The 26,969-nt window shown below is 39.6% G+C and overlaps 1 protein-coding gene across 1 annotated transcript in view; it reads left to right on the top strand.

Annotated features, from left to right (window-relative positions):
* The window catches only part of XPO4 (exportin 4), an 83,784-nt gene that overhangs the window by 3,024 nt on the left and 53,791 nt on the right, over positions 1-26,969 (top strand). The window contains exons 2-4 of the mRNA XM_075083316.1: positions 20,350-20,455; positions 24,192-24,333; positions 24,593-24,731. Coding sequence (XP_074939417.1) covers positions 20,350-20,455; positions 24,192-24,333; positions 24,593-24,731 — 387 coding nt within the window. The remainder of the gene's footprint in view (positions 1-20,349; positions 20,456-24,191; positions 24,334-24,592; positions 24,732-26,969) is intronic.

Genomic DNA, 26,969 nt, shown 5'->3' with positions numbered 1-26,969 from the left:
GAGTTTTCCTTTGGAAAACTACTTTTTATATGTCACATAAGAGACAAGTTAGTTCTGATCTCATAAATTGCTGATCTTTATGGACTTCGCAAACCATGGCGTGCAGTGTATGAAAACTGGAAAGATTCAATCTGTTCTCTCACCAAGCTCCTCTAAAGGTGTTATAGAAATGCTTTTCCTTTGGTACCAATAAGGCCTTTCAACAGGTTTTAGGTAGCCCACGTTCAAAAGGCTTAGTTTCGAAAATGGTTGAAATTTGGTATAAGTTGAAGAGTTGTTATAACAGATGATGCTTGAGTTGTCATTAGTGGCCAGATATGACTTGGAATGCTGGTGACAGTTTTCTTCGGTATGTGTAAGAGTATTTGCTATGTTAAAAAGTATGTGCTTTTTAGGTACTTAATTACTTTCCAACAAATCTAATGGTGTTTACATAAAGTAAGATCCCCATAGTGCCTTGTCCCTTGAAACGTGAAATGCTGTGTGGGTCGTTCTGTGCCATTGGCTGATATACACCTTTGACCTGTGTGACTTTGGCTTGGTGAAAACCATACACCAGCATCTGTATGAACCGGTTGATCTTACTGCTCCTCAATTTCCAACTGGCATGGCACCCCCTAACCAAATGTATATGGTTCCGAACTATTATGTTCTGTCTAGCTCAGGTGGTAATTAATGCTGAATATAATTAGTTATCAGTTAAGCACTGTTTTAATAACTGTCTTCGTGGATGAGAGAAGACATAGGTTGTATTATTAAGGAAAGAAGTGTAAATGTCGTCCCATAGGTGAGAAGATGAAGGAGGAAGCATGTGCAAGACTGTTTACTTATTGCTGGGAATTTATTAAAGCAGGTTGACATTTTTTAGCGTATGATGTTCTGTGACACCTGAACCTAAATTCACAGGTTATAGCTTGTTCCCCTCGCCCCTCTCCAAAATGGGGTGCTCTGTACCTGCAGTTCCTCTTTCTTCCTTGTGACCCTGTGCTGAACATATTAATATTGCTGAGATGACATAGGAATTAAACAAGGGAACGGATTTCTGTCAAGTTAGCAAGACGAATTGGCTATCTCTGCAGCCATTTAAGTTGCAGAGCTAGCACAGGGGGGCCGAAATTAGATTGTTGGACATGTACGGGGCTGGTCGGCCCCTATTAGCAGATTAGCAGTGGTGAGCTGTCAGGTTGGCTCAAGTGTATCATATACCTTCACTGTAAAATTTACTTGCTAACTCAGACTGTCTTGATATTAGAAATGCCAGACTCTTCTCAGAGCTGTAGAGTGAAAAGATAAGATGTTACAAGTTTCAGAAAGAGAAATTCCAAATGGAGAGAAGGCCAAAAAAAAAGAAAAAAAAAAATCACAGTAGGTGTGGTTGGTGAAGGCAGCGGAGCAGGCTGTCTGGAGAGGCTGTGGGATCTCCCATCTTTGGAGATATTTAAAACTTGACTGAACAAGGCCCTGAACAACCTGATCTGACTTTGAAATGAGTTCTCTTTTGGGCAGGTGATTGAGCAAAGTGAGGTCCAGAGGTCTGTGTCATCCTAAACTATTCTACACAGTATGGGTCTAGGTAGCGTTAACAGGTTCAAGAACAGTTGAGGAAAGGCTTTTGCAGAATAATTCCCTTCTTTAAAAGTTTGTAAATGTTCTTGTTTCACTGTGGTCTCTTCTGCGAGTGGTGGGGGATTCACACATTACTGTCTTCTTGGGGTACTACTTTGTGGCTTATCCTGCCCTTCTGAGGGAGGTTTCGGGCTAAAGTTGGGTAGTATGACACTGGTCATACAAACTTCTCTTTTGGATGTTGAAATATGCTTATAAGTTAAGAGCATAAGGGAGCACATCAGTATCCTTAAAATCCAAGAACAAATGGTTTATATCATCCATCCTGACAATTTGTATGGTTGGCCTTTTTTTTTTGACGTGCCTTTCTTGGAGTTCAGGACCATGACAATCCTCCTTTCATGACGAAGTTCATTTTCTCATTGCAGCCTGTCTTCATTGCAGGGCAGTTTTTCAGACTGTGAAGCATGATTAATAGTAAGGGTGAAAGGAAGAGGTGGACTAGCTCTGATTCTGTTATGGCAGGTTACCTGTTGGAAGAAATCAGACAAATCAATCATTCTAGTGCTGAGAAGACTTTTTAAGTCCTTGAAGTCATCACCCAGCAAAACAAGCTGGATCAGTTCTGTATTATGGCTGGATTAGACCAAACATATGCCCAGCTGAGTTCTGTTTCCAGTGATGGCCTCTAGCTGCTGCTTTAGAGAAATGGTCTGAAAAATAAGGATAATTCATTCACTAGTGTACATTTTACCTTGTCTGAATTAGCAATTTCAAGAAGCTCAAGGTAGCGTCATTGTGTTTAATGATTGTTGATCAACTTTTCTTCCACGAATGTGTCCAGTTGTTTCTGGAATGCATTTATATTTTTCTTTTTTGTTGTTTTTATATTATACTTGTCTGGTAGTAATGAGTTTCACAGGTGTTTTTGGAAAAAAACCACAACATTATGTTCTTTGAGAGAAGCGTGCTCTGATCATTTTGTTAATTTTTGAATTATGAGAGATACCTGATCATTGTTCTGATTTTTCTTCTATGGTATCCTTTGTGATTTTTATAGCGCTCTCTCATATTGCATCCTCTAGTCATCTTTTAGCTGAGCTGAAGGGCCTGGTCAGTTTTTCATGTCGGAGATTCCCCGTATGTTTAATCATTCCTGTACTCCTCTGTAACTTTTTAGATTTATGATACTGTTTTTGAGATGGACTAACCAGGCCTGCTTCTTTTGTGATGTGGGTACATGAGGATTTTAGATGGTTGTAGATTTTTGGTATTCCTTTCATAGTAGTACTTAACGCTATACTTTTCTTTATTACTTCAGAGTAGCAAGGTGATATTTTCAGAGGACTGTGCCCAAGCAGTCTGGAGCAGTACTAAGTTTCCATCATGTGTATGTATAGTTTTTCCTCCTTTTGTTTAAGAACTGGTATGGTTGGTGCATTTTACAGGTGCACAGTTCAGATTACAATTTGGGAGATAAGTACGTGCAGTGCATGGTATACCTGGGAGCTGACAACAAATGTGTGTGGAGCATACCCAAAGCTCATGGTACTAAGGGTGAGGAGTTGAGAATAGCAATATGAGGACTGATAGAGATTCTGATGTCTTTGAAAAGCAAACATAGCATCTGATGAAATGAAAATCTAGTGAAATGGGATTCTCCACACTTAGGGTTTATTTTCCTTGATTGTTTCACAGAGGGAGTATTCATCTTTGAATCAAGATGATATTTCACACTCATTTGACATGTCACTGTTGCATTGGTATGTTTCTATGTTTTGCTCTTAAGTCATCAATGAAAATACTGTGTGTCTGCTCCTAGATTTGTCCTCCAGGGAGCTTCATTAGTCTGTAACTCCATCTGAATAATTCTTCTTCAGGCTCTACCTACTGCTGTCTTCCCTTTAACCTGCTTCCTAAGAGCCTTATTGTTGTTATGCTAATCTGTGTACATTAGTTAATTAACAGCTTTCCATATGGAAGGGTGGAAGAAATCCCCTTGATTATTAAGATGAGCTGATGCTGTTAGGAGCAGCTAAGTCATATTCCTTTTCATAAATTTCCAACACTGGATGCTAAAAAGTCTGTATGGATTAGGTACATAAGATCTCCGCTTCTGTGTCCTGGCTTGATGTGGGAGCGGAAATCTGGATTTTGATGATCGTGTCCTTTCCATTTTACCAGGGGAAAATGTATTGTTTGTATCTATCTCCTTTGCTGCTTACCATGTTTCCTTGGCTTCCCAAGAACAAAAGAAAGTGGAACTCATGCCTGTGTTGAGGCAATGACCTGGTAAAGGGAATGTGGTAACATTCGGAGCAATTTTGATGCATAGTGGGGTGTATGAGTGACATAAAACTATATGTGTACTGGGAGACGCAGCATAGATGGGAGGGTGTCAGATCTGAGCTGTAGGAGATGTTGATGCAGGTCTTTTTCGTCCTTTTAAAGTCTGTCTAAAACACCCTGTTGCATAGAGAGTAATTGTTAGAGTAGGGAGTTTAAGAAATGGGGGAAAGTTGGCAGGAGGATATATTTTAAATAGTCCCTATTCTTTCCCTTCCCTGCCTCCCAAAAAGGAAAACCCCAAACTTTCTTACTTCTGAGACTTGATGAATGGCAGCTCTACAGTGCTGCCTTTGACTCTACCAAAACAGAGTGGTAGCACACCCACCAGAGTGGCTGCATAGCGAACTGGATAGGGAAGTGGATGCAAGAGGAAAAGTTGTTTTAATTCTGGTAATTTTTACTATGTTGCATTATAAACAATTTTGCTACCTTGACTGAGATGAAAAAGCATGCCTCTGCTCTGAAAAGAAACTTTGGTCCAATTATGTTGTTAAACAACTTAGGAAGTAGCAGATATAATTATCTTTATCTTCAGATCAAGACTGATTTTTAATGGAAAATATACTTAAAGTTATTTGAATTAATATAGGAGCAAGTGAATAAAGTTTTATTGCTTTTGTTACTCTGGAAGTCAGATAAGTTGGTTTAGTGGTGCCTCACAAATTCAAAATTTACAGAACTATAAAGGTGAATATGAAGAAAGGCTAAAGATATATCAAGGTTTGTGCTGAAATTATGAATTTCAGTATTTATCCTCATGCAGTCCAGCTGTGTTACGTGCTGCTGTGCAAAATGGTAGAGGCACAGCTGTTGTAGTGTTGAAAACAAGCCTCATGCCAGGGTCTCTTGAAAGCTTCATATAATTCATTTGTGGCTGTGAAATCAGTAAAGTCCATAAAGGTGTTTTGACACGGAATTTACTGTTTATGGTGGTGGTCCCTGGGGTTTCAAAAGGCTTGGCCAAGGTGACGAACATCTGCAGTCCCAGGCTCGTAATCACGGCACAGACGTAGGCTATGTTTTCATGGAAGCCTAAACCAGCCTGACAGTGGGTGGCTGAGGAAAACCATTACTTGTCTTTTTGCTGGATTGATTATCTGCTAGTTTTGTGAGCTGGACTGGCTTGTGGAAGGACCTGCCAGTTGCCAAAGTTAGCATGTGAGAATAATGTGTGTCTAGGAGTGGGGAGGAATTAGCATGGTTGGAAGGAGAGGAGGTGGGTCTCTATCACTGTATTGCCTCTTCAGGAACCACAGCCTTGGAGTTCTGGAGAGGCAGCCCCTGATCACTCCTCTTAACTTAGACTAGGATCCTGTTGTGACAGAGGAAAAGAGTAATACCAGCATCCTTCACAAATGTGTTTCAAAATCTGTTATTGGGAAGAGCTGCAGAAAAGTTACATGATATTTATCTTTTTGTGTACTTTAACTGAAGTATTCTGTTTTCCTGGTGGACTGTAATGCTTAGAGTGCTGGTGTGTGGGGAGTGGGGTTGCTGTAGTAAGGCTGTACTGGAGTAAGTGGTATATTCCTTGACTTTCTATTTCCAGTTTTTCAGAAATGGTTAACTTGATAGCTTTTAAAACACCAAGAGGTGGTTGAGCCATGTTCAATCAGTTCTTCAGGCTGCTTTGGAAGGACCTTGAATTTGACTCTCTCACATCACAAGTATCTATCCTGGCCGCTGAGGTTTTTGCTCCAACAACAGGTGAAGGAGGGCGGAGGCCGTTCGTAGAATTCACAAAACTGGTTGTAGCATCATTAATGCAGAGTCTGAACATCCAATAGTTGGGTGCACTCCAGAGGCTGGTGTGTTGGCTGGTACCACAGGGCGTCTGTGGCTCTGAGACTTAAGCATCAGTTTGTATAGAGATCAATGGTGGAACTGGATGACAACATTGAGTTATACCATCCTTTATTATTATAAAACAATATTCCAACTATCGTTAATTGTGGCATTAGTGGTGATATGCAAACAGTATCAAAGCTAACACAACAGCAGAGACAGTTGTACAAACACAAACCACGCTGGCTCGTTAATGAGTTACTGCAGACCTGGCATCTTCCTGTCATGTGGCAGCACAAGAGAAGTCATATCTCATGTGCCTCCTGGCTGGGGATGGGGGAGGCTTCCCACACTGGTGATGGAGGGCAAGCGTCATCAACCTGGGGTCCTCTCCAGACCAGGGTCTGCATGTGCAGCTTCTCTGCCTTGGGCACACAGTGAAGGCATGGTCCGCTTCTCTTTTTGCTGATTTTGTCCGACTCTGCAAATAGGTGGTCTTCAAGGTTTTGGAATGAACTTCCCCAAACTCAGTCTGCCACAGTTTGGGCTTGTAGTGGTGGTCTTGGCATCGCATGGGCCCTTCAGTCACTTCCTTGTTTGTCTTGCCGTAACTTTACACACGCATCGTTAGTGCTGGCAGACCCTGCCTGCTGTGCTTCACCTTACTGCTTGGTTTCCTTTTATGTTACACTCCTCCTCTTAAAGCTACATTTTACACGCTTGTCACTGGTAGATTTCTGGAGGACTGCTCCACAGCATCTGTATGTATATGTGTGTATACAGTAGCTGGAGATCCCCAAATGGGAGACTGGATCTGTATCTCTGTTGCAACAACAGGATGGCAGCCCTGGGGGGAAAAAATGTGTTTCCCCCTTGCAGGTACAGATGCTGGTTTGATATTGGGTGCCTTAAAGCTGAGTTTGTGTGATTTTAAAGGAGTGGCTGAAAAGGATTACTTTAAAACTTCATCAATCTTATGCGCAAGCAGAGATTTGGGTGTTTTCTGCACTGACCATAGTTTTGGGGTTTGTTTCGGGTTTTTTAAGGGCTTAACCATTCACATTTAGTTCAGCTCTAGCATCTCTTCAGTCACTGACTTCTACTATTTGCTTTGCTAATAATGTTGCTGCTGTTTGACTTTTCTGTCAACCATGATTTTTTGGTAGCTTCCCAGATGGCTGAAGTCTTGCATCTTTATAGAGAAAATGTGCTTATATGTTTACAAAACATGTACACTCCTCTCTGGTGAAGAAAACATGAATAGTGCTTTCTTTGCCTACCAACAACAACAGAAGCCCAACCCAAAAACAAACGGCCTTTTTTCCTGAGAGAATTAGGGAGGCTTAGCTACAAAGCCTTTATTTTGTGAGGTTGTTTTAAGTGGGATTAAGAACAGATGTTGGGTAGCTTTGTGATAATGAATTGTTTAGCAGGAATATGTAAATATTAAATTGTAATATCAAGAGAAATGATAATATTGTTTCTGGAGCTATTCTGTTCATGTTACAACAGTGTTCCCTTTAACAGTGCTAAGAATAAAATATACAATTATGACCACATTTCTTCACAATCATTTTTCATTAAATATGTGGAGTCTTGTGACTGTTCAGAGCTTGAGACTTAGCTAATTTATGCAGATTCGTAGAGTGAACTTGGGCATTTAACTTTAAGAAAGACTTAAAAATTGCCTCTTCTAAACAAAAGCCCCAAATATGTGTATGTAGAATAAAAAAAATAATTTTCTTCATAAAAGAAATATGTTTTAGAAGAGGATCTCAAAATACATATGTGTCTGCTCCTTTGTATTCATCCCCCAATATACAGAGATGTAACTTCTTTGGTAATGCGGTTCAGGCTGTATCTGCAAGAGCGGAACAAATTAGTGAGAAAAGGTAGAAGTAAATTACGTTCTACCTTCTCAAGTACGTACAATTATAGATATATTTTTGCCATTTCCCAGTAATGGGCAAAATGTTAGGGAAAGGAGCTTCTTTTACGTGTTCAGTGAAAGTCCAGAATTTTTCCTGGTTCTGAGTGAAAGAAGTTATTCACTTTACAAAATTATTTTCAGTTTTGCAGTTCTTCCTGGCTTCTTTATCCTGGAGGCTGCCTTAGGTGATGAGCTTCCTCCTCTGGCCTGTATTCTGTTGCTGGTTTTTTTGCTAAATTTTTTTTTCATGTTCCCTGTACTTAGAGTTCCGTTTGCTTACATGACTCGGGTATTGTGTTTCATGTGTATTTACTTGTGCCTGTCTGTAAGTTTCCATTAATGTGCTGACAGCTAAAAGCTGTTAATAAAGGTAGGTGTTTTAGGCTGTGCCATTCTGAAAGTAGACTAAGTCAAAGGAGTTTTCCCTGTCAAATTTAGATAAACTTTGAAAACTTAGAAAAATTCCTTACCTTGCTTTTAATCAACTTCCAAATAACTATGCTGGGACAAAGTGGTTTTGAAATTTTTGCAAGATTGATGGAGGAGGAAGTGCCAAAACCTGAATTTTGGCAGGGAAGCTGGCTGTCCTGTGTGCCTGCCTGCTGTTCTTCATTAGCTTGGTGAGAGGAAATGCTTTTGTGATAGGAGGCAAAGACTAAAACTCTCAAACTAAAATGCATGATTATCTCAGTTCAAATCTTTCATGGAGTATATGACGTTGAACTTCTGTGTTGGGGTGTGCGAGGCAGATGGGAGGGTTACCCATGTGATGTCCTCTTACTCCTGTGATCTCTTACTCTGTCTGCACATGCTTGCTGTAGAAGGCTACCTGTAAGTAAAAATAATGCCATGCCTGTAACAGTGAGTGGTTATAGCTGTAGTTTCAGCAAGTTTAATTTGAAATTGGACAACAGGAAAAAATAAATACTACAAGACACTTCTTCACATAGAGGTAATAGTGAAGTCACTCTTGCAGTAGGAGAGCAGTTGCTGACAATATTTGGTGTACAATGAGCCTCATAAATAGGTTATATATCACCTACATCTCAACTTGGGAGCTTTGGAAAATTAGTATGGCCATTACCAGCATTATTATGATCTGCTGTCTAGTAGAAGAGGGGTCACAATGGTTCTTTCTTGACTTAAAACTTTGTCTTGAAATTCACTGTGATGGTCCTGGCTTTTTTTTTTTTAAAGTAGTGCCTATACTGTCTCATAGCTACAGAAATGGACAATATCGAGATGAGCTACTTGAACCTTGCGATCGAGTTGTGATTGTGATTTCAGGGGCTGTGGATGGGCTAGGGTCCTATCTCTTGCTGGAGAACCAGCACCTGTCATGGGGTTAGTCCACCCTGCAGTGGAGGTTGTGGTGTATGTTGATGCTGAGACCCCTCTTCTTCCCACCCTCTGGGATAACAGACCTGGGGCCTGAACTTGTGACCCATTTATCTTCCATGCCTTCTTGTGGGGGAGAGAGAGAAGCACCTGTAGTTGGTAGGAGCCGAGGGAAAAGTTTGCTTTGTTTCCACCAACCCTTCTTCTTGCTGCAGGATGGGGAGGCCAAGTTCACTCCAGCTCTAGGAGAATGGTCAGAGGAAGGAAGCAGGAGAGCAGGACTAGAGGCTAATGCAAGTGTGGTTGTAGTAACTTCATGACTTTTTGTATCCTTCAGTAATGTGTATTTCTAGGGTTCCTGTGCTATTGCAGTAGTGAGGTTTCATTCCTGCTGAAGTCAAAGGAAGCTGATTTTATTTGCTAATATTAAATGGTCTAAAAAGATTTGGAACAATGAGGTTTTCCATAACTGTTCCATGTAGTTATGATGTTTTTCTTACCTTTGTCCTTCTCTTCTGTATTGGGTCACACTTGTTCTGTCTTGTCTGAGCTTTCTCGGTCTGTCTGCATGGGTTGAATTCTTGTTGCTTTGTAGAATCTTACTGACTTCAAGGGACTGTGTGTAGATTTGCCCATCGTGATCAGCCAGGCATTTTTCAGCAATTACTCTGCTATATAGAGCTGCCTGTTGGACCTTGCTTGTGCTTTGAAATGTTAGAACAGTGAATGTGGAGTTTAGGAAATAACCTTTTATTTAAGGGTCTGAGCTGCACCCTCATGTCAGCATTCATCCTCTGGCTGTCTGCAGCGAGACTAATGTAAGCGAAATATCCGTTACAGGACATTTCTCAGATTTATCTGTTGTCACTGCTTAAACAGGCATCCTATCTGCAGTTATGGAGGAAACAGTAACAAATAGGTATGAAGCACACATGGAATTTTCTAATGCATTTTGTCTTCATTGCAGTGTAACGCTATATCCTGGTTTTCATTGCCTAAACTTACAGAAGTGAAAGGCTACTGAAGTTCACACTGAATTTTCTTGGAACCAGTTTGAAACATTTTATTGATGCAGAGATTATAAAGAACGCATTAAGATTTAGAAATAAGACCAAATCTTGATTGCAGTATCTAAAGTCTGTGATAATTGTGTGCGCTGCTGTTGTGATTACTTTATATGGGGCTCTGAGTTTGGTCTAGTACTGACACGTTTAAACTTGTAACTCTTGGGAAACGCAGAATTTCCCATGCAGAATTCAATGATTTTTCCAAATTGTACTGGAGCAATCCTCCATGGGGTGGATGGAGTCTGGCCTGATCCCATTCACCTAATGCTTCCAGAAGGTTGGCATGAGTCAATGTACTGTTAGTTTAGTTGAGTTTGTGGATTTTCTTGTTTAACAATGTGCCCAGTGGTCTAGATAGAGTAAGTCCAAAATGAATCCTGTGAGGAGACCAACAGCAGTCAGAGCTGATAGTGGATGAACAGCTCACGTAGATGCATGGACCAGCTACAGACATCTGTTTGTCAGTGTCCTAGCACAGCTAGCTGAGGGCAATGCCTTTATCATCCTCAATTCTTTTCACTTGCCCCTCTGTGGTCCTGCCTCCTTGAACAAAGACTCTGTTCCACCTTCCTCCCCTTTGTGTTTCAAGTTCTACCCACTCTTCTTCAAGCAGCAGGTCTTGTATACCTGGTTTGACTCTGAGAAGCAGGTGTGAACAGTGGAAGTGGTGTCCTCATGCAGTGAGGACAGTTCCTCTGCAGACCGGTTACCACGAATCATGTATCTGAAGTGTACTGTGTGCATAAGAAGTGTAATTTCAGTGAAGAAGCTGTAATAGTCTATATCTGAGGGTCAAATTGTTAGTAGAGAGGTAAAATCTTGGTAGTTTTTGCTTATCTTGGAGAGGAAGTCTTAGAAAACATTCTGATATTGATGGTAACGATTTACTTTGCCCCTCTAGACAATTAATGTGTAAAGACCATTTCAAAACTGAGACTAGATCCTATCACAAACCACAACCTATCTCCTGTTTTACTTGCAGAAGTCTTAATATTAAGTACTTTAGTTCCAAAATACAAAGCAAAATCTGATATGAAGGAAAAAGTCTTTCCCCCCACCGTTAAGTCTCTGCATAAAAGCAAGACATGAGTTAGTAGATGTGTAGGAGGTAATTTCTCCAGCAGTCATGCATTCATTCCAAATACATACCAAAAAATACTGGGCACTCTGGGGTTTAAATAATTCAAATCATAATTACTTTTGGGAAATAATTTTTTTTAAAACTCAAAGTTTTTATTCAGAAAGTTGTCTGTATTGCAGGTCTGGTCAGAAGCCTTCTATTGCATCTTTCTTACCAATTTTCAAAAATAATCTTGAGTATTTTTAAAATTGTAAGATGAGTTACTGCTGTAATTTAAATCATTATTCCAAAAAGCAAGTGCAAAGGCAGTAATTGCAACATAGTTGAAGTTGTTTATTATACTAGCTAGGTTTTCTGTAGTACCGTAGCTGTTAGTCTAGGCTCTGGCAGTCGTGTATCAACAGATCTGAATTGGACAGCGGAAGCTGCTATTGATACCAGTTGTCTAAACTGCCTTCTGGCCTGGTGCCTGAGGCAGGAACCTCTGATCCACTTGTGAAGCAGTTGCTGAACGCTGTAGAACTGAGCATCTTCATGTAGCCTGAACTTGTTGTCTGGTGGCATCTGCTTCATGAGTGGATCAGACATCCCTGTGTAGTTTGGCGTCAGTGCCTGCTAGGGAAGTAGGATGGATAGCTGAGAAGGAAAGTGTGTCTAATCATCCAGTTCTCTGCGTCTGACCCCTGTATTTGATGTCTTTTATTAGCTATTTTAATAAGGCAAGTGACAATTACTAAACGTGCAATGATATGCTGTAGGAAAAAGCTTATTTAAAACACTTGACATGTGTTACTGGTAAAACTGGGGTAGAAACTCGTTATGGCTTGATTCCACAGAAGTCAGGGTAATGCAGTCTTGGGGAGTGTTGCTTGATGTGACTTTGGTAGAGTTAAACTTGGAATCTCCTTTTCTGAGAATCCGATTCTTTAGTAAAACTCAGCTATATAGCAGAACTGTGCTGGGGAGTAATCATCTTAAGGTGTTGGTTTGTTTTTTTTTTTTTTTTTTAGTTTAAGATATAGAAATCTGGTTTTTTGGGCGTTTTGAGCATCTTAGTAGAAGAGCACAGTAAGCTAAGATTTTATAGCTTTTGATTAGTTAGGTATGTTGCAGCTATAACAATTGCTTACATGGATAGAATAATATATTTAGCTATCCTAAATGCAGTATATGCAGTAGTTAAAAATTATTTCTTGCCAATGTGTTTGATTATGTGTTTGTTTTGTTTTTTTTATTTCTCCTTCTATTTTTGCCCATACTCCTTGGCTACGTTATCATTATCACATGGTGTTCCCCTGCACATGGTTCTCAATTTCATCTGTGATCTTTCTCCTTTGCATATACCTCCCTTGGCTTCCCATCCTGCTGGGACATTTTGGCAAGCCATCTGGGCTTCCTTTATTCCTTGCTTCTCTGAGCGTGTCTTGCCTGATGGTGGCTGTCAGCAAGGTCCAGATCCAGTGGTGCCATTGTCATCTGTGGTGGCTTTTGCTTATCCTTGTATATTGATAGAGATTCAGTTTCTTATTCTTGTCTCTGGTAGGCTGCCAGGATCTCTACAGCACAGAGTCTGGACAGCATTCTGAAGAACAGCTAACGTGTTTAATTGGTTTTTCATAAGCCAATAACAGCCCATAGACAAGAGGTTGGGAACAGTTGTATTTTACCTCTTGACTGCAGGGAAGGCAAGACTCCCCTACATATTTGGGGAAGCTCAGTTTGGAGAGTCTGTGGTGAATTTTATGAAGTCACACTTCAGTAGAAATCTCAGATTTTTATTTCTACCCTTGTCAAATTTGTACTGTGCTTTACTTGCAGATATAAACATTGCCTTTGGCAAGAAAGTTTCTTCTTGGCTTTAGTTGTAGCAGGTACAAGCAATTGGATCTTTCTGATCTTTTTTTTTTTTTAAACCCCAAGAAACTTCTATTAGTAGGCATGTTTGTCTTTCCATAATCCTACTAGTGTTTAGGCTGTGCTGTTCATAGGGGACCTTTTTTGTAGGTGGGAATACTGTGGGTGTCAGCTTAAAACACTTCAGTGCGCGCTCTCTGTGTTCTCTTAAGCAGCAAAGTCTGGAGGATTGCGTGAGTGTTCTTCGTGACAGGCTAATTTGTAGATTTCCCCCAGTGTAATTGTAGAAAGGTGCTCTATTCAGTTGTATTCAGTGCTGCCTTGCTATAGCAAAAGTCTGAAAAATCAGAGTTTGTCTCTAGCAAACTTCTCTGTCTGCAAGGAATGAACACTGTTCATCCTATCCTTAATTATGTTTATACGCAACCATGGGCATGAGATTTCTTAGTAAAAGTATGATTTGGAGAGAACAGTGCAAACTGGTTAACTAAATCATACTTAAATAAAAAACAATTCCGTTATTGATTTTAATAATAATGTTATCACTTGAATGTTAGAATTTAATTTTAACATACTCTCACTGTCCACAAGTGGCCAATAAGTAATATTCTTTGACATCTAAAATCATCAAGCAGATAATGTCACTTGTAATATATAATCAAAAAAATTATGTATTTTGTATGTCTGTGATGATCAACTTGAAACTGCTGAACAGAATGACTTGGGGCGGGATGGTGTTTGATACTTTCAAAAGCAAAAAGTGTTTTCAGAAATAAGGGGAAGGAGCTAAAAAAGCAGACACCACTTCAAATGTGGATGTGGTGTTACTCGGCCTGTTATTGGCAAATACATTGTGACTTCAACTTCAGTCTTACAAAGAGAGCATCTGATATTTGCAACCCATTTGCTAACTTTCTCATGTCTCTTAACTTCACTGCTTGACAGTCTCCATCCTGACGAGTCATAATTATGTAATTTTTTCTTAAAAGGTATGTTATGACATAGGAAATGCTTGTACTAACCATATGGTTCTGAATACATACGTGTAGCTTTGGATCATCTATCTGCATCTAACTACTACTTCTATTTAAAACAAAACAAAAGCCCCAAGCCCCTTATTTTTTCCACATGTACCTTCACCAGATGTTTCCTAGTCATGTGTATATTTTCCAGATGACAGTTGGTCTAACCCTTTCTCATATCTGCTTCTTTCCTGTTCTGAGTATCACTATGAATTAATATTTAAATGACTTGTAATATCTGTTTGTGTTGATCAGTTTCTGCTTAGGTAATGTATGCCAAATTTTTAGCCTTTTTAATCATTCCCAGTTGTGCTGTCCTTTCTTGTAGCATCTGTGAATAATATGATATTTGAATTGATGGTGTGCCATCAAGGGAGAAGGAGAAAAAAGGATGATCAAAGTTAGAAATGAGAAACCTGTGTTATGTAAGGAAGAAGCAAAGATGGGTTATTTTGGAGAGGAAAAAAGTAAGTGGCAATAAATAAATTTCTGGAATTAAATGGTGCTGCTGTATCAGGTGCTGCTCTTTTTATCTTCCCATGGTACAAAAGGATGGTTGCAGGCAGTAAGAATAGTTACAAACCTACCAGTACTCTCATGGTTGTTGAGGAACCTGTGCTGTTTAGAAGCTTTAATATTGTTAATTTGTTGCATTTGTGACTCTGCATTTTTCAGATCAGTGGATTGCTTATACTAAGATTGCCAGAGGTAAACAGTTGTTAGGAACAATGTTGGCGCACCTCCTGTTTTGCTGGCAGGGAGAGGGCTGATGGAGCTTCGTCTGTGATAAGGTTTCTTGTAACATTCTTGTAGTGGTAAGAAAGGGGAGAGAAGAAGGATTTAAAAGGGGGTGTGCTGACCTTGAACTCATTGAGGAGAAACTTGTATTTCTCACGGAAAGCTGAATCCAATGTTGTTTTTATCAGGTTCCACACTGGAAATAAAAGGTAATTGCATGAAAGTTAGGTTTAGATTTTTGTAAAGTATCTGGCCTAATAATCAAGGAAGACAAAACCTGACTTGGGATTAATTTTACGTGCCAGTTCCTGTCCTTCCAAAATAATTGTCTCATTGCTGTAACATCCATGTAAGCTGAGATACGTTATCTCCTGGGAGTGGGCTGATTTTATTGTGATTTTTTGTTGGTTTTTTAATGTGCAAAAAGTGAAGAATCAAATGTAGGGTGATATGTGAGTCTGAAAGGAAACTATTAAGACTCTAATCAAGAATATAAGAACTTGATGTCTCTCACTCTTCCTACTGTTGAAGATCACTGCCCAACTCTTGAAAGGCTTGCCTGCCTCTGAGGTGCAGCCTGAGGGACTTGCTCTTGGCAGAACTGCTCTTTATGTACAGAGGGAGCTGTAGTCATTCCCTGTGCATTCAGTCTTTGTAAAGAAAGTTGGAGTATGCTTACACTACTCTATAAAAATGTGTGTACCTGTGATTTGGTCAGCTTTTCTGTTTGGCTGATCTGTGCCAACACTTTCCTTCAAACTGCTTCTGTCTGCCTGTATCCCAAAATATTAGAAAGATGCTGACTACTGAGGACTCAGTCCTGTATTTACCATAATATCGAGAACTTCAATCTCCAGCTTTTCTCTTTTTTCCTCAGTCCTCTTTTCTGACTGAGAGGTGTTAAAGGTGGTTTCTACTTCTGACTTCAGACTTAGTTCCTCCTAAAGTTTTAGTGTTTCTGTTCTTTTCAAAAATATGTGGTGTTTTTTTGTCTCACTGGCTCATTTTCTGTTGATGGCTTGAGGAGAATCATCACAGTTATTTGTGCTCTTCTAAGAAGAGTGAGAAGGGAAGCAAAGACCTTGGCTTTCAAATGCTTTTTCCTTGAGCAGAAAAACACAATAAAGGTTTCTCGCAACTGCACAGAGAAAGTATGGGATTTCTGCAAGCATGTGCAGGATTTAGATCTTCCGAAATATGCCTATTGGCTTTGTTATGGTTTTTTCATCAAATAACTTACCTTAATTCCCCAAGCGCCCCACCCCCCTTTTTTTTTGTTCAGACGAGTGATAGCAGGGCATAAGGAAGTAGAACTATGGTTCTTTTTTTTTTTTAATAAACTAGTTTACATGAAAGGGAAGGGGTTACATTATTTTCTTACAAGTTTAGTAGTCCTGAGGTATTAGTGCTAGTCTGCTGGAGTGTTTCTAGTCTTGTCTTGTCAGTTTCTTTTTCCCTTGTGTAAATAATGGCCATTTGAGTCAGTAGTCCTGCTGGATCTGATCAGCAGGTGTTGCTGTTGCAGTTCCTGTTCTGTATCCAAACAGCCTTGGTAGCTCAAAGGATGTAATTTTGTTTATAATACTGCATTATATAGGACCTATACTCTTATGGGGCAGTATATTGCTATGCTAAAACCAGAAAGACGATTGTTGTCCTGGAGAACCTTTTTATAGGTAACCTGTAAGACAAAAAAGAGAGCAGGTGAGTGTTAGCAGTAGCATCAGACTGTACAGAAAGTAGTATAGCTGGAAATAGTTCCAATATGCCAAAAGAGCCTGATCCCACACTGGTTTTTAATTCCCTGTAAGCTGGATGGTAGAGAATAGTTTGAAGGAGACAGAAAGAAAACAGTGAACACGTAGGTATTTTGTGGGGACCTTCCAAGTGCAATGGGTACTTGAGGTATGTTTCTAACCCTGTTGTGCTGAGGGGATGCTGGGTACCAACTCTCAGGCTCACTTAAGCCAGTGTTCTTGTAATGTGAAATTTGTACACGGAATATGTATACGCTGGATTTTCCTTTAAGGGCTTTAAATTAGCTGGACTTTACTTTCAGTGTATATATAACTATGTGTGAAGGCAGTAAACTGTGAGCGTTAAGCTCCCTCTGGCGGCTATATAGTACGGTTCACAGCTGACCTGTTGCACTCGCCTGTTCTGGACATTTTTGAGATTCTAAGTGCATAATGTATTAAAATATTGTGATTTAAAAATTAATACAGGAATATGATGTACCATATGCCTTTCCAAGGTGCCAAAGGTCTTCTGTAATCAGACTTCAGAGAAGTAGAATAGTTAAAATAATGTAAAGTTAGAGGTTTCTTTTCTAGTTATTGTAAGCCTTATGCTGATTTGGTATCTTAAGACTTATGCTGATAGTGTATTTCCCATAAAACTTTAATTCTGTCTTTTTTAAAATGGTGCCATAATTTGCTGCGGGTGTCCCTGAAAGTGCCTGTAAGAATTACAGAATGCTGCAAACAGATATGATTTCTATATGACAAACTCAAATGTGCTTTGTTAATGCAAAATCAGTTCAAGATCAGGTAGCCCTGCTTTGCCATTCTTGCTTGAAGAATCTGAATATAAAGACCTCAGACTTGCAAAATAATATGCTTTGTCACTTACACCCAAAGGATTCCTTCGAACTTTGGCTGTAATTAGTGAGGCTTCACAAGACTTCAGAGCTGTGAGAGGCAAGGTCAGTACTGCTGAAAGGTCAATGTCACTCCACTCCTTTTCCTCCCCATTGTTGTGCTGGCTCTGGCACCTGCCTGACTTCTTGATGCTTATTAAAGTAGCAAGAGAGTGCTCATTCCCCTTGCCCGCTTCCTCCCCTCCTCCCCTTTTTTTTTTTTTGTGGCCTGTTTGGTAGGAGGGCTAATGCAAGGGGGTGACAAGCCCATGCAGGTGAGAGCAAGAGAGGATCAGGACCTCTCCTTTTGGTAGCAGAGAGTTAAGTCACTTGTCTCAAGAAATTTGAGTCTCAGTTCTTGTGAAACTTCATTGACCAAAGCTGTGTATTCCTTGAGACTTCAGAGTATTCCCATGGCATTGCACAGCAAGAGAGGCCATAGGTTAAATGAACTTTAAATGTTAATTGATGATGAAAAAAGCAGCCTGTCACCAGCCATTTTGTCCTATACTGTGCTGGCACAGGCTTCTGTGCTGGCTTATGGTGAACCAGGCTGGGGACTGATCCAGATGAAAATAACCTGCCTTTAGTGGGATGCTTTTTGGTGATTGCTTTCCCAATCTCGTTCTCTATGTGTTTGCAGAAATGGTTGCCTGTACAGTGGGGAAAGAAGTGGGGCCTGCTTTTTTGTTTGTTTGGTTTGGTTTATTTGTGATAGCACTGACTGAAGTGCTTGTCAAGCTGTTGCTGTATAGGTCATTCCCATGTTTTTGATAGCCTGTTCCAAATATTCTTCTGGCATTCAGTACAGCTGGCTCTGCAGTGAACGTAGCTAGAGTCTGCACAGAGAAGTACTGTCCTTCAGACTGCAGAAAGCATGGGTGGTTGGCAACAGCACCTGCTGATGGCTGGCTGCATGCAGGAGAGTTGAGGTTTTATGACAGAAGTGTCATGTGCCCCAGTTCAGTGAGGCTGCTTCTTTACAAGTTTAAATTGGCTGTGAAAGTTAGTAAAAGTTTGGGTTTCTGCATTGGGCTGGAGTTCACTGAAGCTCAGTGTCCTGGAAGGACTTAGGTACCACCATGGAGCTTCTGTGTCGGTTGTTCAGCAGTGTGTAATACCCAATATCCGAAACCTTTTCTGTGTGTGCATCTGCGTGCAGCCTGCTGACTTAGACCATGAGATGCTTCTCGGAGCACATGGGAGGCAGACTTGAAGTGAAGGCGCACTGCCATCTACATGTGTGCACGACCTAACACATGCTGCCGCCTACCCGGGGGGGGGGGGGCATGGACAAACGCTGATTTGTCTCCAGAGCTGGTGAGGTTGAGCTGTCCTGTGTACGTTCAAATTGCTGTCCAGGGAGCTCCTGCCCTGAACTGGCTGTAGCAGAGCAGGATTCTGAAGGGACAGAGTATTTATTCTGCATCCACAAGGCTTTTTTGCAGCCGCTTTCTTCCACTTCCTTTTTTTTTTTGCTCCCTTCCCAAGGCATTCCTAACATCTGCACTGGAAAAGTTGTGAGCGTCAGAAATTTGCTGTGTAAGAAGGAGCACGGCTGTTTATTAGGACACCTTTGATCTGAGGATCAACAGTCTGCTTTCCTCTACTTCATTTAGTCAGATTATTGAAGAAATGATTGAGGAGCAGCAGCTTTAATCCATGGTGTTACTAGCTCATATTTGAATCTTCTGTTGTCTGTGTTTTGTCAAGGGTGAAAGAATGAAATCAGATTTGGTATGTTTTATTTACTGGAAAATATTTCTCTTAAGAGGTCTTTATGCTGAAGTCCTTGTGCTTTTATTCCCAAAGCAGCAGGTACGTGGCATACATATTCTCCTCAGATTGCCGGGGACAGTAGCTGAGTTTGGAAGCTCAGCTGCAGTTCAGTAACCTAACTCTGTTACCTTGACCCGGCTCTGTAGTTTTTATGCAATCTTTGTACGCGTGCATGTTCCTTTCTCAAAGGTGCATCAGTTCAGCTTACTCTGCCTTGTGGTATCAATGCCCTGTAAGAGTATTTTGTACTGTGTGCTTGTTCAGATAAATCCCAAATAGTAAAAGTAGATATCGATGGCAGAAGTGGAGAAAGCATGGTGTTGTGAACAGCTGATGTTTTCTGCAAGGTTTTTTTGACCTTGTTGGCCAGTGGGGGTGGATTTCAGGGTTGCTCGGTGAGGTGAGGCTGCAGTACAGGCCATTAGCGCTCATCTGTGCTCTCTAGGCAATGTCCTGCCTTGCAGTGATTCAGGTTACCGCTTAGTTTTGTGCTTACCTATAGTTGATTTTTCAGGTAGAAACCACCATGGAGTGGACATTCAGCAGTAGTGGAGCAGCAGGTGCTACCTGAGCAGTTAAGGTGCCCATGATGTAAGGGGACGGGTGTATAAGAGGATGGGTGTAGGCAGCTGGGGAGCCCCTGTAGCTACCCCCAAACAAGCTGACCCCTCTTTCAAATTCAAGCCCTCACTCAGTCTTTAAGATGCCCATTTTAATGTGAAACACTAGAGGGTAGTGTGTTCCTGCCAATACTTTAGTTTTAGACCATATCCATAGTCATGATTTTTTTAATCCCCTTAATTTATTATACAATTCAATATTTTAAAACAAGGGTAGAACTAAAGAAAAAATAGTGCTTTTTTTTCTGTGAGTATGGCGTGCAATGATATTTTTGGGTTGACTAGAAAAAGGGTTGGGTTGAATCTAGATCTGATTCTTACCTTTCTTCAGAAGTGTCATTAAGAACACAGTACTTAGAATTATTCGCTCTCCACCTGATGTCTCAATATTCACACTTACACATACACAACGTAAATACACAGTGGTTGTGACTAAGAAAGGACAGGCAGTTGTACCAAGAGGTACTTTGTTTTAATGTTTAACAAGGCAAATATAAGTTCATGGCATTGCTTATATGTATTTACAACCAGGGTGGGTTTTTAGCACTTGAATAACTTTTTTTCCCCCCTCTTTTCTTTCAGGCACCACCTTCCATGGTCAATAATGAACAACGCCAACATGCTGAGCACATATTCTTATCATTTAGAAAATCAAAATCACCATTTGCTGTTTGCAAACACATTTTGGGTAAGTTTTAATAAGTGAAGCGTGGTACCTGTTTTTGTAACTGCAGCTATGCTGTTCTTCTGCAGCTGGGAATACGAACGTTAGTTTTGATAGACATACTTTTTGATGGAGCATGAAGCCTATTGCTGCCTTTTGGCTTTGTTTCTGGCAGCTTTAAAGTCTGCAGTGTGCAACTTTGTGTAGCAAAGTTCCTAAACTGATTGAATAGATTCAGGTTGCTTCTACTACATGATTATTGTAATACTGTCTGATCTGTGGAGCTTGTCAAACTGCCTGTAGTGCACTTGCTTGTCTTGTTGCTTCCCATTGAATCAACCAATGATACAATTTTATATACTTCTGACAGATTTTGCACTGGTGCTGAACTCTTCCATGGTGAGAATTTACTTCAGGTTGAGTGTCTTAGTAAGTTACTATTAACAGCCCAACTGTTGTGTTTTGGTTTTTTGTTTTGTTTTTGTTTTTTTTTAAAAGTAGTTAGAAAAGTTTCTGTTCACCAGGTAGAAGCAATAGAGTATTGATTCAAAGTTTTGTGGGATTATAGCTGTGGAGAAAGGAAAGAGATAGGTAGGTATCCACTTTTATCAGAAATTTCTTGGGCTTTAATAGAAATGTAAATATGGTTGTGTTACAAGTCTTTAAAAACAAATCTGTTTTTACAGGCACTATAGAGACTTATTAGAGTTTGGCAGCTAAATAATCTGAAAATTGCAGAAGCAGTAAGCATGTAAGGTTCCTGTTCAGCACTGCTGTACTGACCAGATGTGAGTGCTGGGGGGAGGTAAGGGGGAAGTTTCAGTAAAAGCTGACTCCGAAACTTCATGAGGAAAACCTGGAAACCTGTGGAAAAGCACACGTGCCAAAAACACACAAAGCAACTTTTCTTTCAAAGAATTTACCAGAATGAACAGAAATATTAGAATTATGCTTAAAATATGATTATTTTCATACTTAATTCCTTCCACAGTAATTTTAAAGTTATTTCTAAATCTACTAGATTAGACATGTAAAATTCATTAATATTGTGATGTCAATATTGCAGGCCTACCACTGTGTTAAATTATACTGTGATATATAGAGCAGGCTGTGGTTCCTTTCCTACACCCACTCCCCAACCAGAATTTTTCTGCAAATGAGACTCTCATAGTTTTAGTATATTGTATCAGTACTTCATCTGGTCCTGAAGACTGTAACTACACTTTTTGCTTTACGGGTCTGCAAAATCGGTGCTTTTTATTTTCACATGGATTTTTAGAGAATTTCAAGTGAGCAAAAGACCATACTTAACTAACTTTGCAGAGCATTTTGGTGTCTCATAAGTGATGTATTTGTCACAGTAAATAATGGAAATTTATGAAATAAATACCTAGTAGTACTATCTGTGCTAAGGGATACATCACTGCATCTTGTTCTCAAAGAAGGGAACACAATTTAGCATTAATAATGAAATATTTTTCTTTTTTTTCTTCTGAAATGCGGCTGGTTGGAAGGAATGTGGTGCTGATTTTAACACCATTTGGATGTCTAGAAATACTACATCCTTAAACTGCTCATGTGTTATCACCACTGAGAAACCAGCATGTTTCCACATGGGACAGTTTTTTCCTGGCAGTGCCTTCTCCAGTAGGCAGTTGTGATGTGAGACCTGGAAATGAGAGACTTTTCCCCAAAATTTGTGCTTCAATAGTAAGTGTTTGTACGGTCTGGACAAAAGGAACAGCTGGTTAACACCTGGGAGGTGAGAAGGGAGAGGCAGGGATTATGAAATCAGGAACCAGGAAGGGAAACAAGCTGTTAATGGTGAATAAAAGAGTTAAAGTGTACTGAAGGGGTACGTGCAGGTAAGGATGGGTAGGAACCAGAGGATCAGAGCAGATGGGTTTAAGAAGAAACAGGAGAAAAAAAAAAAAAACACGGTCAAGACAGTAATTGGAATGGAGGTAGAGAGAGATAACAAAGACGTTGACAGTGATCATGAAAAGAAGAGTGTATGAGCATTACAGGAAGAGCAATGGAGATGATGAGCATAAGGAAAAGGGGACCAGCCTTATATATATGGGGAACTACCATATAGTTTCTTCAGAAACCTGGAGTTGAACCCGGGAAGCATGAGGCTCTATGTTCTTCTGCTGTAAGCTTATAGCTCTTAGATGTACTGGCAAAACTTGTCCTGTCTTTCTTTAGTAACTTCATGCAGAGGATAACGGTGCTCTGCCTAGTTACAAGCTTACACCAAGTGTTGGACGTCTGTGCTGTTAATGATTGCAGTTGTGTATCTGCAGTACTTGACGCAAAGGAGAAATTCCATCCTTTGTTTTTTTTAATAGCATTCTCTTCTTGTGTGAGCTTTGTACAGTTTGAAGAGCCAAAGACCCAGAAGGTAGAAAATGCCAGAATTAAAATACCCTTGCAGGAATAATCTGGCTCATTTTTAAAGCATGTGTTAGACATACACATTAATCGTTTAATTAAGTGGTTACTTAGTTTTCCAAATTAACCTAAGTAGATTTAAAGGTGGTTTATTTTGATTCAATGATGTTGACCTGTGTAGGGTTTAGATTTGGAGCCTGATTAAATTAAATAGCAAACTGTCTGCTATCTTGGATATAGAACTTGCATATAAAGGAAATACATATTATGAACTTGTGTGTATATAATCAAGGGAAGAAAGTTTGTTTTGTTGTTACTAAAGCCTGTCATCCCCTGACTGAGGCTTTCTTGAATAAACCCAGTTCTTCTAGTCCTGGCAGCAGGTTGCCCACCATAGCTCAAACTCTGCTTCTTGTTCAGGAATTCTATTTCACCATTTCATATTTTATGCTTTTGCCACCCTGTGGCCACACCTTTTTCAAATGCTCTTTCTGTGTCTCTTACAGAGCTCAGAATGTTTTGAAACTGGCTACTAAGATACTACCTGCTATTTCTAAGTTAAAATTTTTAAAAGGAACAACAACAAAAAAATATTCTTTGTAGCTTTCTGTTCTCATATAGATGAAATTCAAATTCCAGGTTTTTTCCATAAATTATATTTTGTAGTCACACAAACGGTCACCTTTTTCCATAACATCTTTTTCTAGTTTCTTTAGTGCATCTATATACAAATTAATCAGATATTCGAACAATAAGGGCTAGTGATTCCTATACTTTGCTAGAAAGTTATATTTTGATACCTGAAGATAAATACAGAGGCTTAAACATAATGTAGAAAACCTTAAACATACCAGTTTTATAAAAGTTTTGTTGTAAAAATTAAATACAAATGTTATCTTTATGTGTAAGAGGACTTGTTTCTCATTACCAACCATAAAATACATGTGAATTTTACACACTATTGGTTCCAAAGGCAAACACACAAATGATGGAAGAATCATCAGTTCTGGCATGCCTGACAATTTAATCATATCTTTATATATTGTGATTAAATCTGTAATTTTATTTTTATTTTGTCCCATAGTTGTTTCAGCATTCTTATTTTTGATCGTTGGCCAGTCTCCTCGTGCAGCCAACTCTTCTTCCCCTGAGTCTCTAACTCTAATATTGGACAATGTGATATTTGGGTTATTGGTTTCACCTCCCTTTTGAAATATAAATACATTGTCTGATTTCATAGCAACAAAACTCCATTTAATAATAAATTAACTAATAGTAAATTTCTTTTTTTTTTGTTAGAAATACATACAAGCTAAATATATGTATGTCTTTGGATATTCAAATTGCCTTTGTTTTTTCCCCACAGAAACTAGTAAAGTGGACTATGTCCTTTTTCAAGCTGCTACAGCAATAATGGAAGCAGTTGTAAGAGAATGGATTCTCTTGGAAAAAACTAGCATCGAGTCACTGCGAACATTCCTTCTAACCTATGTCTTACAAAGGCCTAAGTAAGTATAGAAAAAACACCTCTGAACATGTAGGATTCTGCATAAAGTCTGGGTTATCCTTTTGTTTCCAAGGGTTGCAGTGGAGGACATTTCAACAATAATTTGTTGTCGATTTTTAACGGTTAGTTGAATTCTGTAGAGTTGCCAGCTTTCCCGGATTAATTCACACAAAATGTTTGAAAAAGAAATGAGTTTAAAATTTTATTGAACATAGATTTTTAAATTATTTGCAAACATATTTTTGCAATGTTGTTTACAGCCTTCAAAAGTATGTTCGGGAGCAGATTCTATTAGCAGTAGCGGTGATAGTGAAACGGGGATCACTAGACAAATCAATCGACTGCAAAAGCATTTTTCATGAAGTCAGCCAGCTGATCAGCAGCGGTAACCCCACTGTGGTAAGCATTTTATTTTCCTCAAAATTTGAGCAATCTGTATCAGCAGCATAAGCAATATACTTGGTGACTAGAAAATCTTGTATACTTCTCTTATCTAAAAATCAGTAATTAAGCTGATAGCTATTCAAACAATCATTTACCAAGTCAGAGATTTTTGAATGAGAATATTTTGGGACTAGTAGTAGTATGTGTAGTTCTTTGGTACACAATTGCACCATATTTCTTAGCGAAAAGGTTTTTCTCAGTAGCTGCTCTGTCACTAATGTGATTTTTTTTTTTCCTGTTTTCTGGGTTTCTTTAATAAACCAGCATGGCCTAAAATGGATTTTCCATTAGCTGGCAGGTTCTCTTCACACTCTGTTGCCCTTCCATCTGTGCAGTGCTGCACCCTCCTGTGGCTCAGCTGTTGGAATAGGCCACCCAGGCAGAGGCATAGGCCTCTGCTGTTCTCTGGGAGACGGGTAGGTGGAGAGAAAGGAGTGTGAGGAAGTAAAATGTGGAATGGAAATACAAAACTTACTCTAGATTTAATGTCATACTACTAGGGGTAAGTGTTACCTTCCATACTGAGCTCAAAGTGGAAACAAGGTGTCCAATATCTATCTGTGCATTTAGTGAAATTCCGATATCTATGCCAGGAGATAAGTTTAGAATAGGTCATAATAGAGGCATGTAACTAGAGATTAAAGAGAGGTGATTTTTCTCCTACCAAATGGAAATCGAAGATTATGTAGATTCCATGCTGAACCTTTTAACTGAAGCTTTTATCAATCAAAACAAATCTTGAGGGAGCAGACTCCTAACATTGCCGAGCATTTAGAGCAGCAGTTGTACTAGATGTGAGCAGCAAATGTTTATCTCTGAAAATTTGATCAAAATATACTAGAAGTAATACAGTTCCTGTCATGGTCCTAAAAATAGTGTGTCACCTCTGAGCAAAGTGATGTCCCCCAGGGTATGGAAATTTCAGTTACACTTCTAAACCTTCGTTTCACTGTCGTTTAGCTTAAGGAGAACATTTCAGCATTTTTGGTTGTGCATAATCTGGACAGAAATGGGTATTTGTTTAGGAGAACAATGTTAAGTTCATGCTTTTTTCCAGGGAACATAGCCTTGTTATTAAAATGGAGTTACAACTGAGATTTTCAAGTTTTTTGCATGCTGGTGTGTGTGCTTATGTAGTTTATATGATCTTTCCATAAATACACAAAAGTGGTGTAAATAGAAACATGGATGTTGACAGAGAAGTCCTCTCTGAACTAACTCTTGCACAGGCCAACTTCCATGGTTGTATTCTGTGCGCGCACTAGTACACAGACACACTGCCAGCTGTAAGTAAATCACCCTGGGCTTGCTGCAGAACAGAGTATGTCGCAGGGGAGCTCTGGTTGGGGGAAGGGACAATATTTCACTCTTCTCCAGGTCGCACTTGCTGCCACCGTACAGACACCAATTTTGGATCAGCTTTTCATTTCCCTTTATCTACACCTCTTCACAAATATTACTTTCTCCATAGTTTTCCAAAGTGTGTTGTGCTCAGATTTTAAGAAAGGTATTTAAAAACATCTTTAGTACATAAAGATGTTTTTTATTCTGGTATGCTAATATATGTAATAGTAAAAAAATGACACGTGATGCTGCTGGAACATCTTTTCTGTAAGGCGGAGTATATCTTTGTTAGTCCTTGGCAGGCTGGTTATAAACACAGGCTGCCGTGTACGTATGAGGTTTTACATCATAAAATAGTTCTCATTCATAAAAATGTTCTTGTAATCTTCTGAGACTTTGCTGCAAGAGAAACTCTGGTACTGGCACAGCTTCTTGTGACCCAGGACTTGGCATACACAATAATAAGTAGAAATAAAATTGTGTGTTAGCACAGTACCGGCCACAACTGAGCTCTGAGTGGGTTCAGGGCATGCCTCTTGCATAAGTATATAAGAACTTTGAAAGGTTGTGTGAAATAATTCGTACAATCAATTATCTACTTATCTTTTAAAATATGGGTGGGTGTTTTTACTAGCGTCTCTATGTAGCCTTCAGCCATGGCCATCAGGCCGTGTGGAACCACAGCAGTGCAGCTGCCTTGCTGCCATGTGGAGTCTCAGCGAAGGGTGCTTCAGGCTGCAGTATGAAGCAGTGTAGTATGGAGGGAGTGGTACTGCTTTCAAGATCCAGGTTGTGCCATGCAGTGTCACAGGTGTTTCTGTACCTCACTGGACAGGTGTTTATACTATT

This window comes from Phalacrocorax aristotelis, chromosome 1, assembly GCF_949628215.1.
Source record: "Phalacrocorax aristotelis chromosome 1, bGulAri2.1, whole genome shotgun sequence".
NCBI classification, from domain to species: Eukaryota; Metazoa; Chordata; class Aves; order Suliformes; family Phalacrocoracidae; genus Phalacrocorax; species Phalacrocorax aristotelis.
The sequence above is the reverse complement of the archived record's forward strand: the minus strand, read 5'-3'. Positions and strand labels throughout refer to the sequence as shown.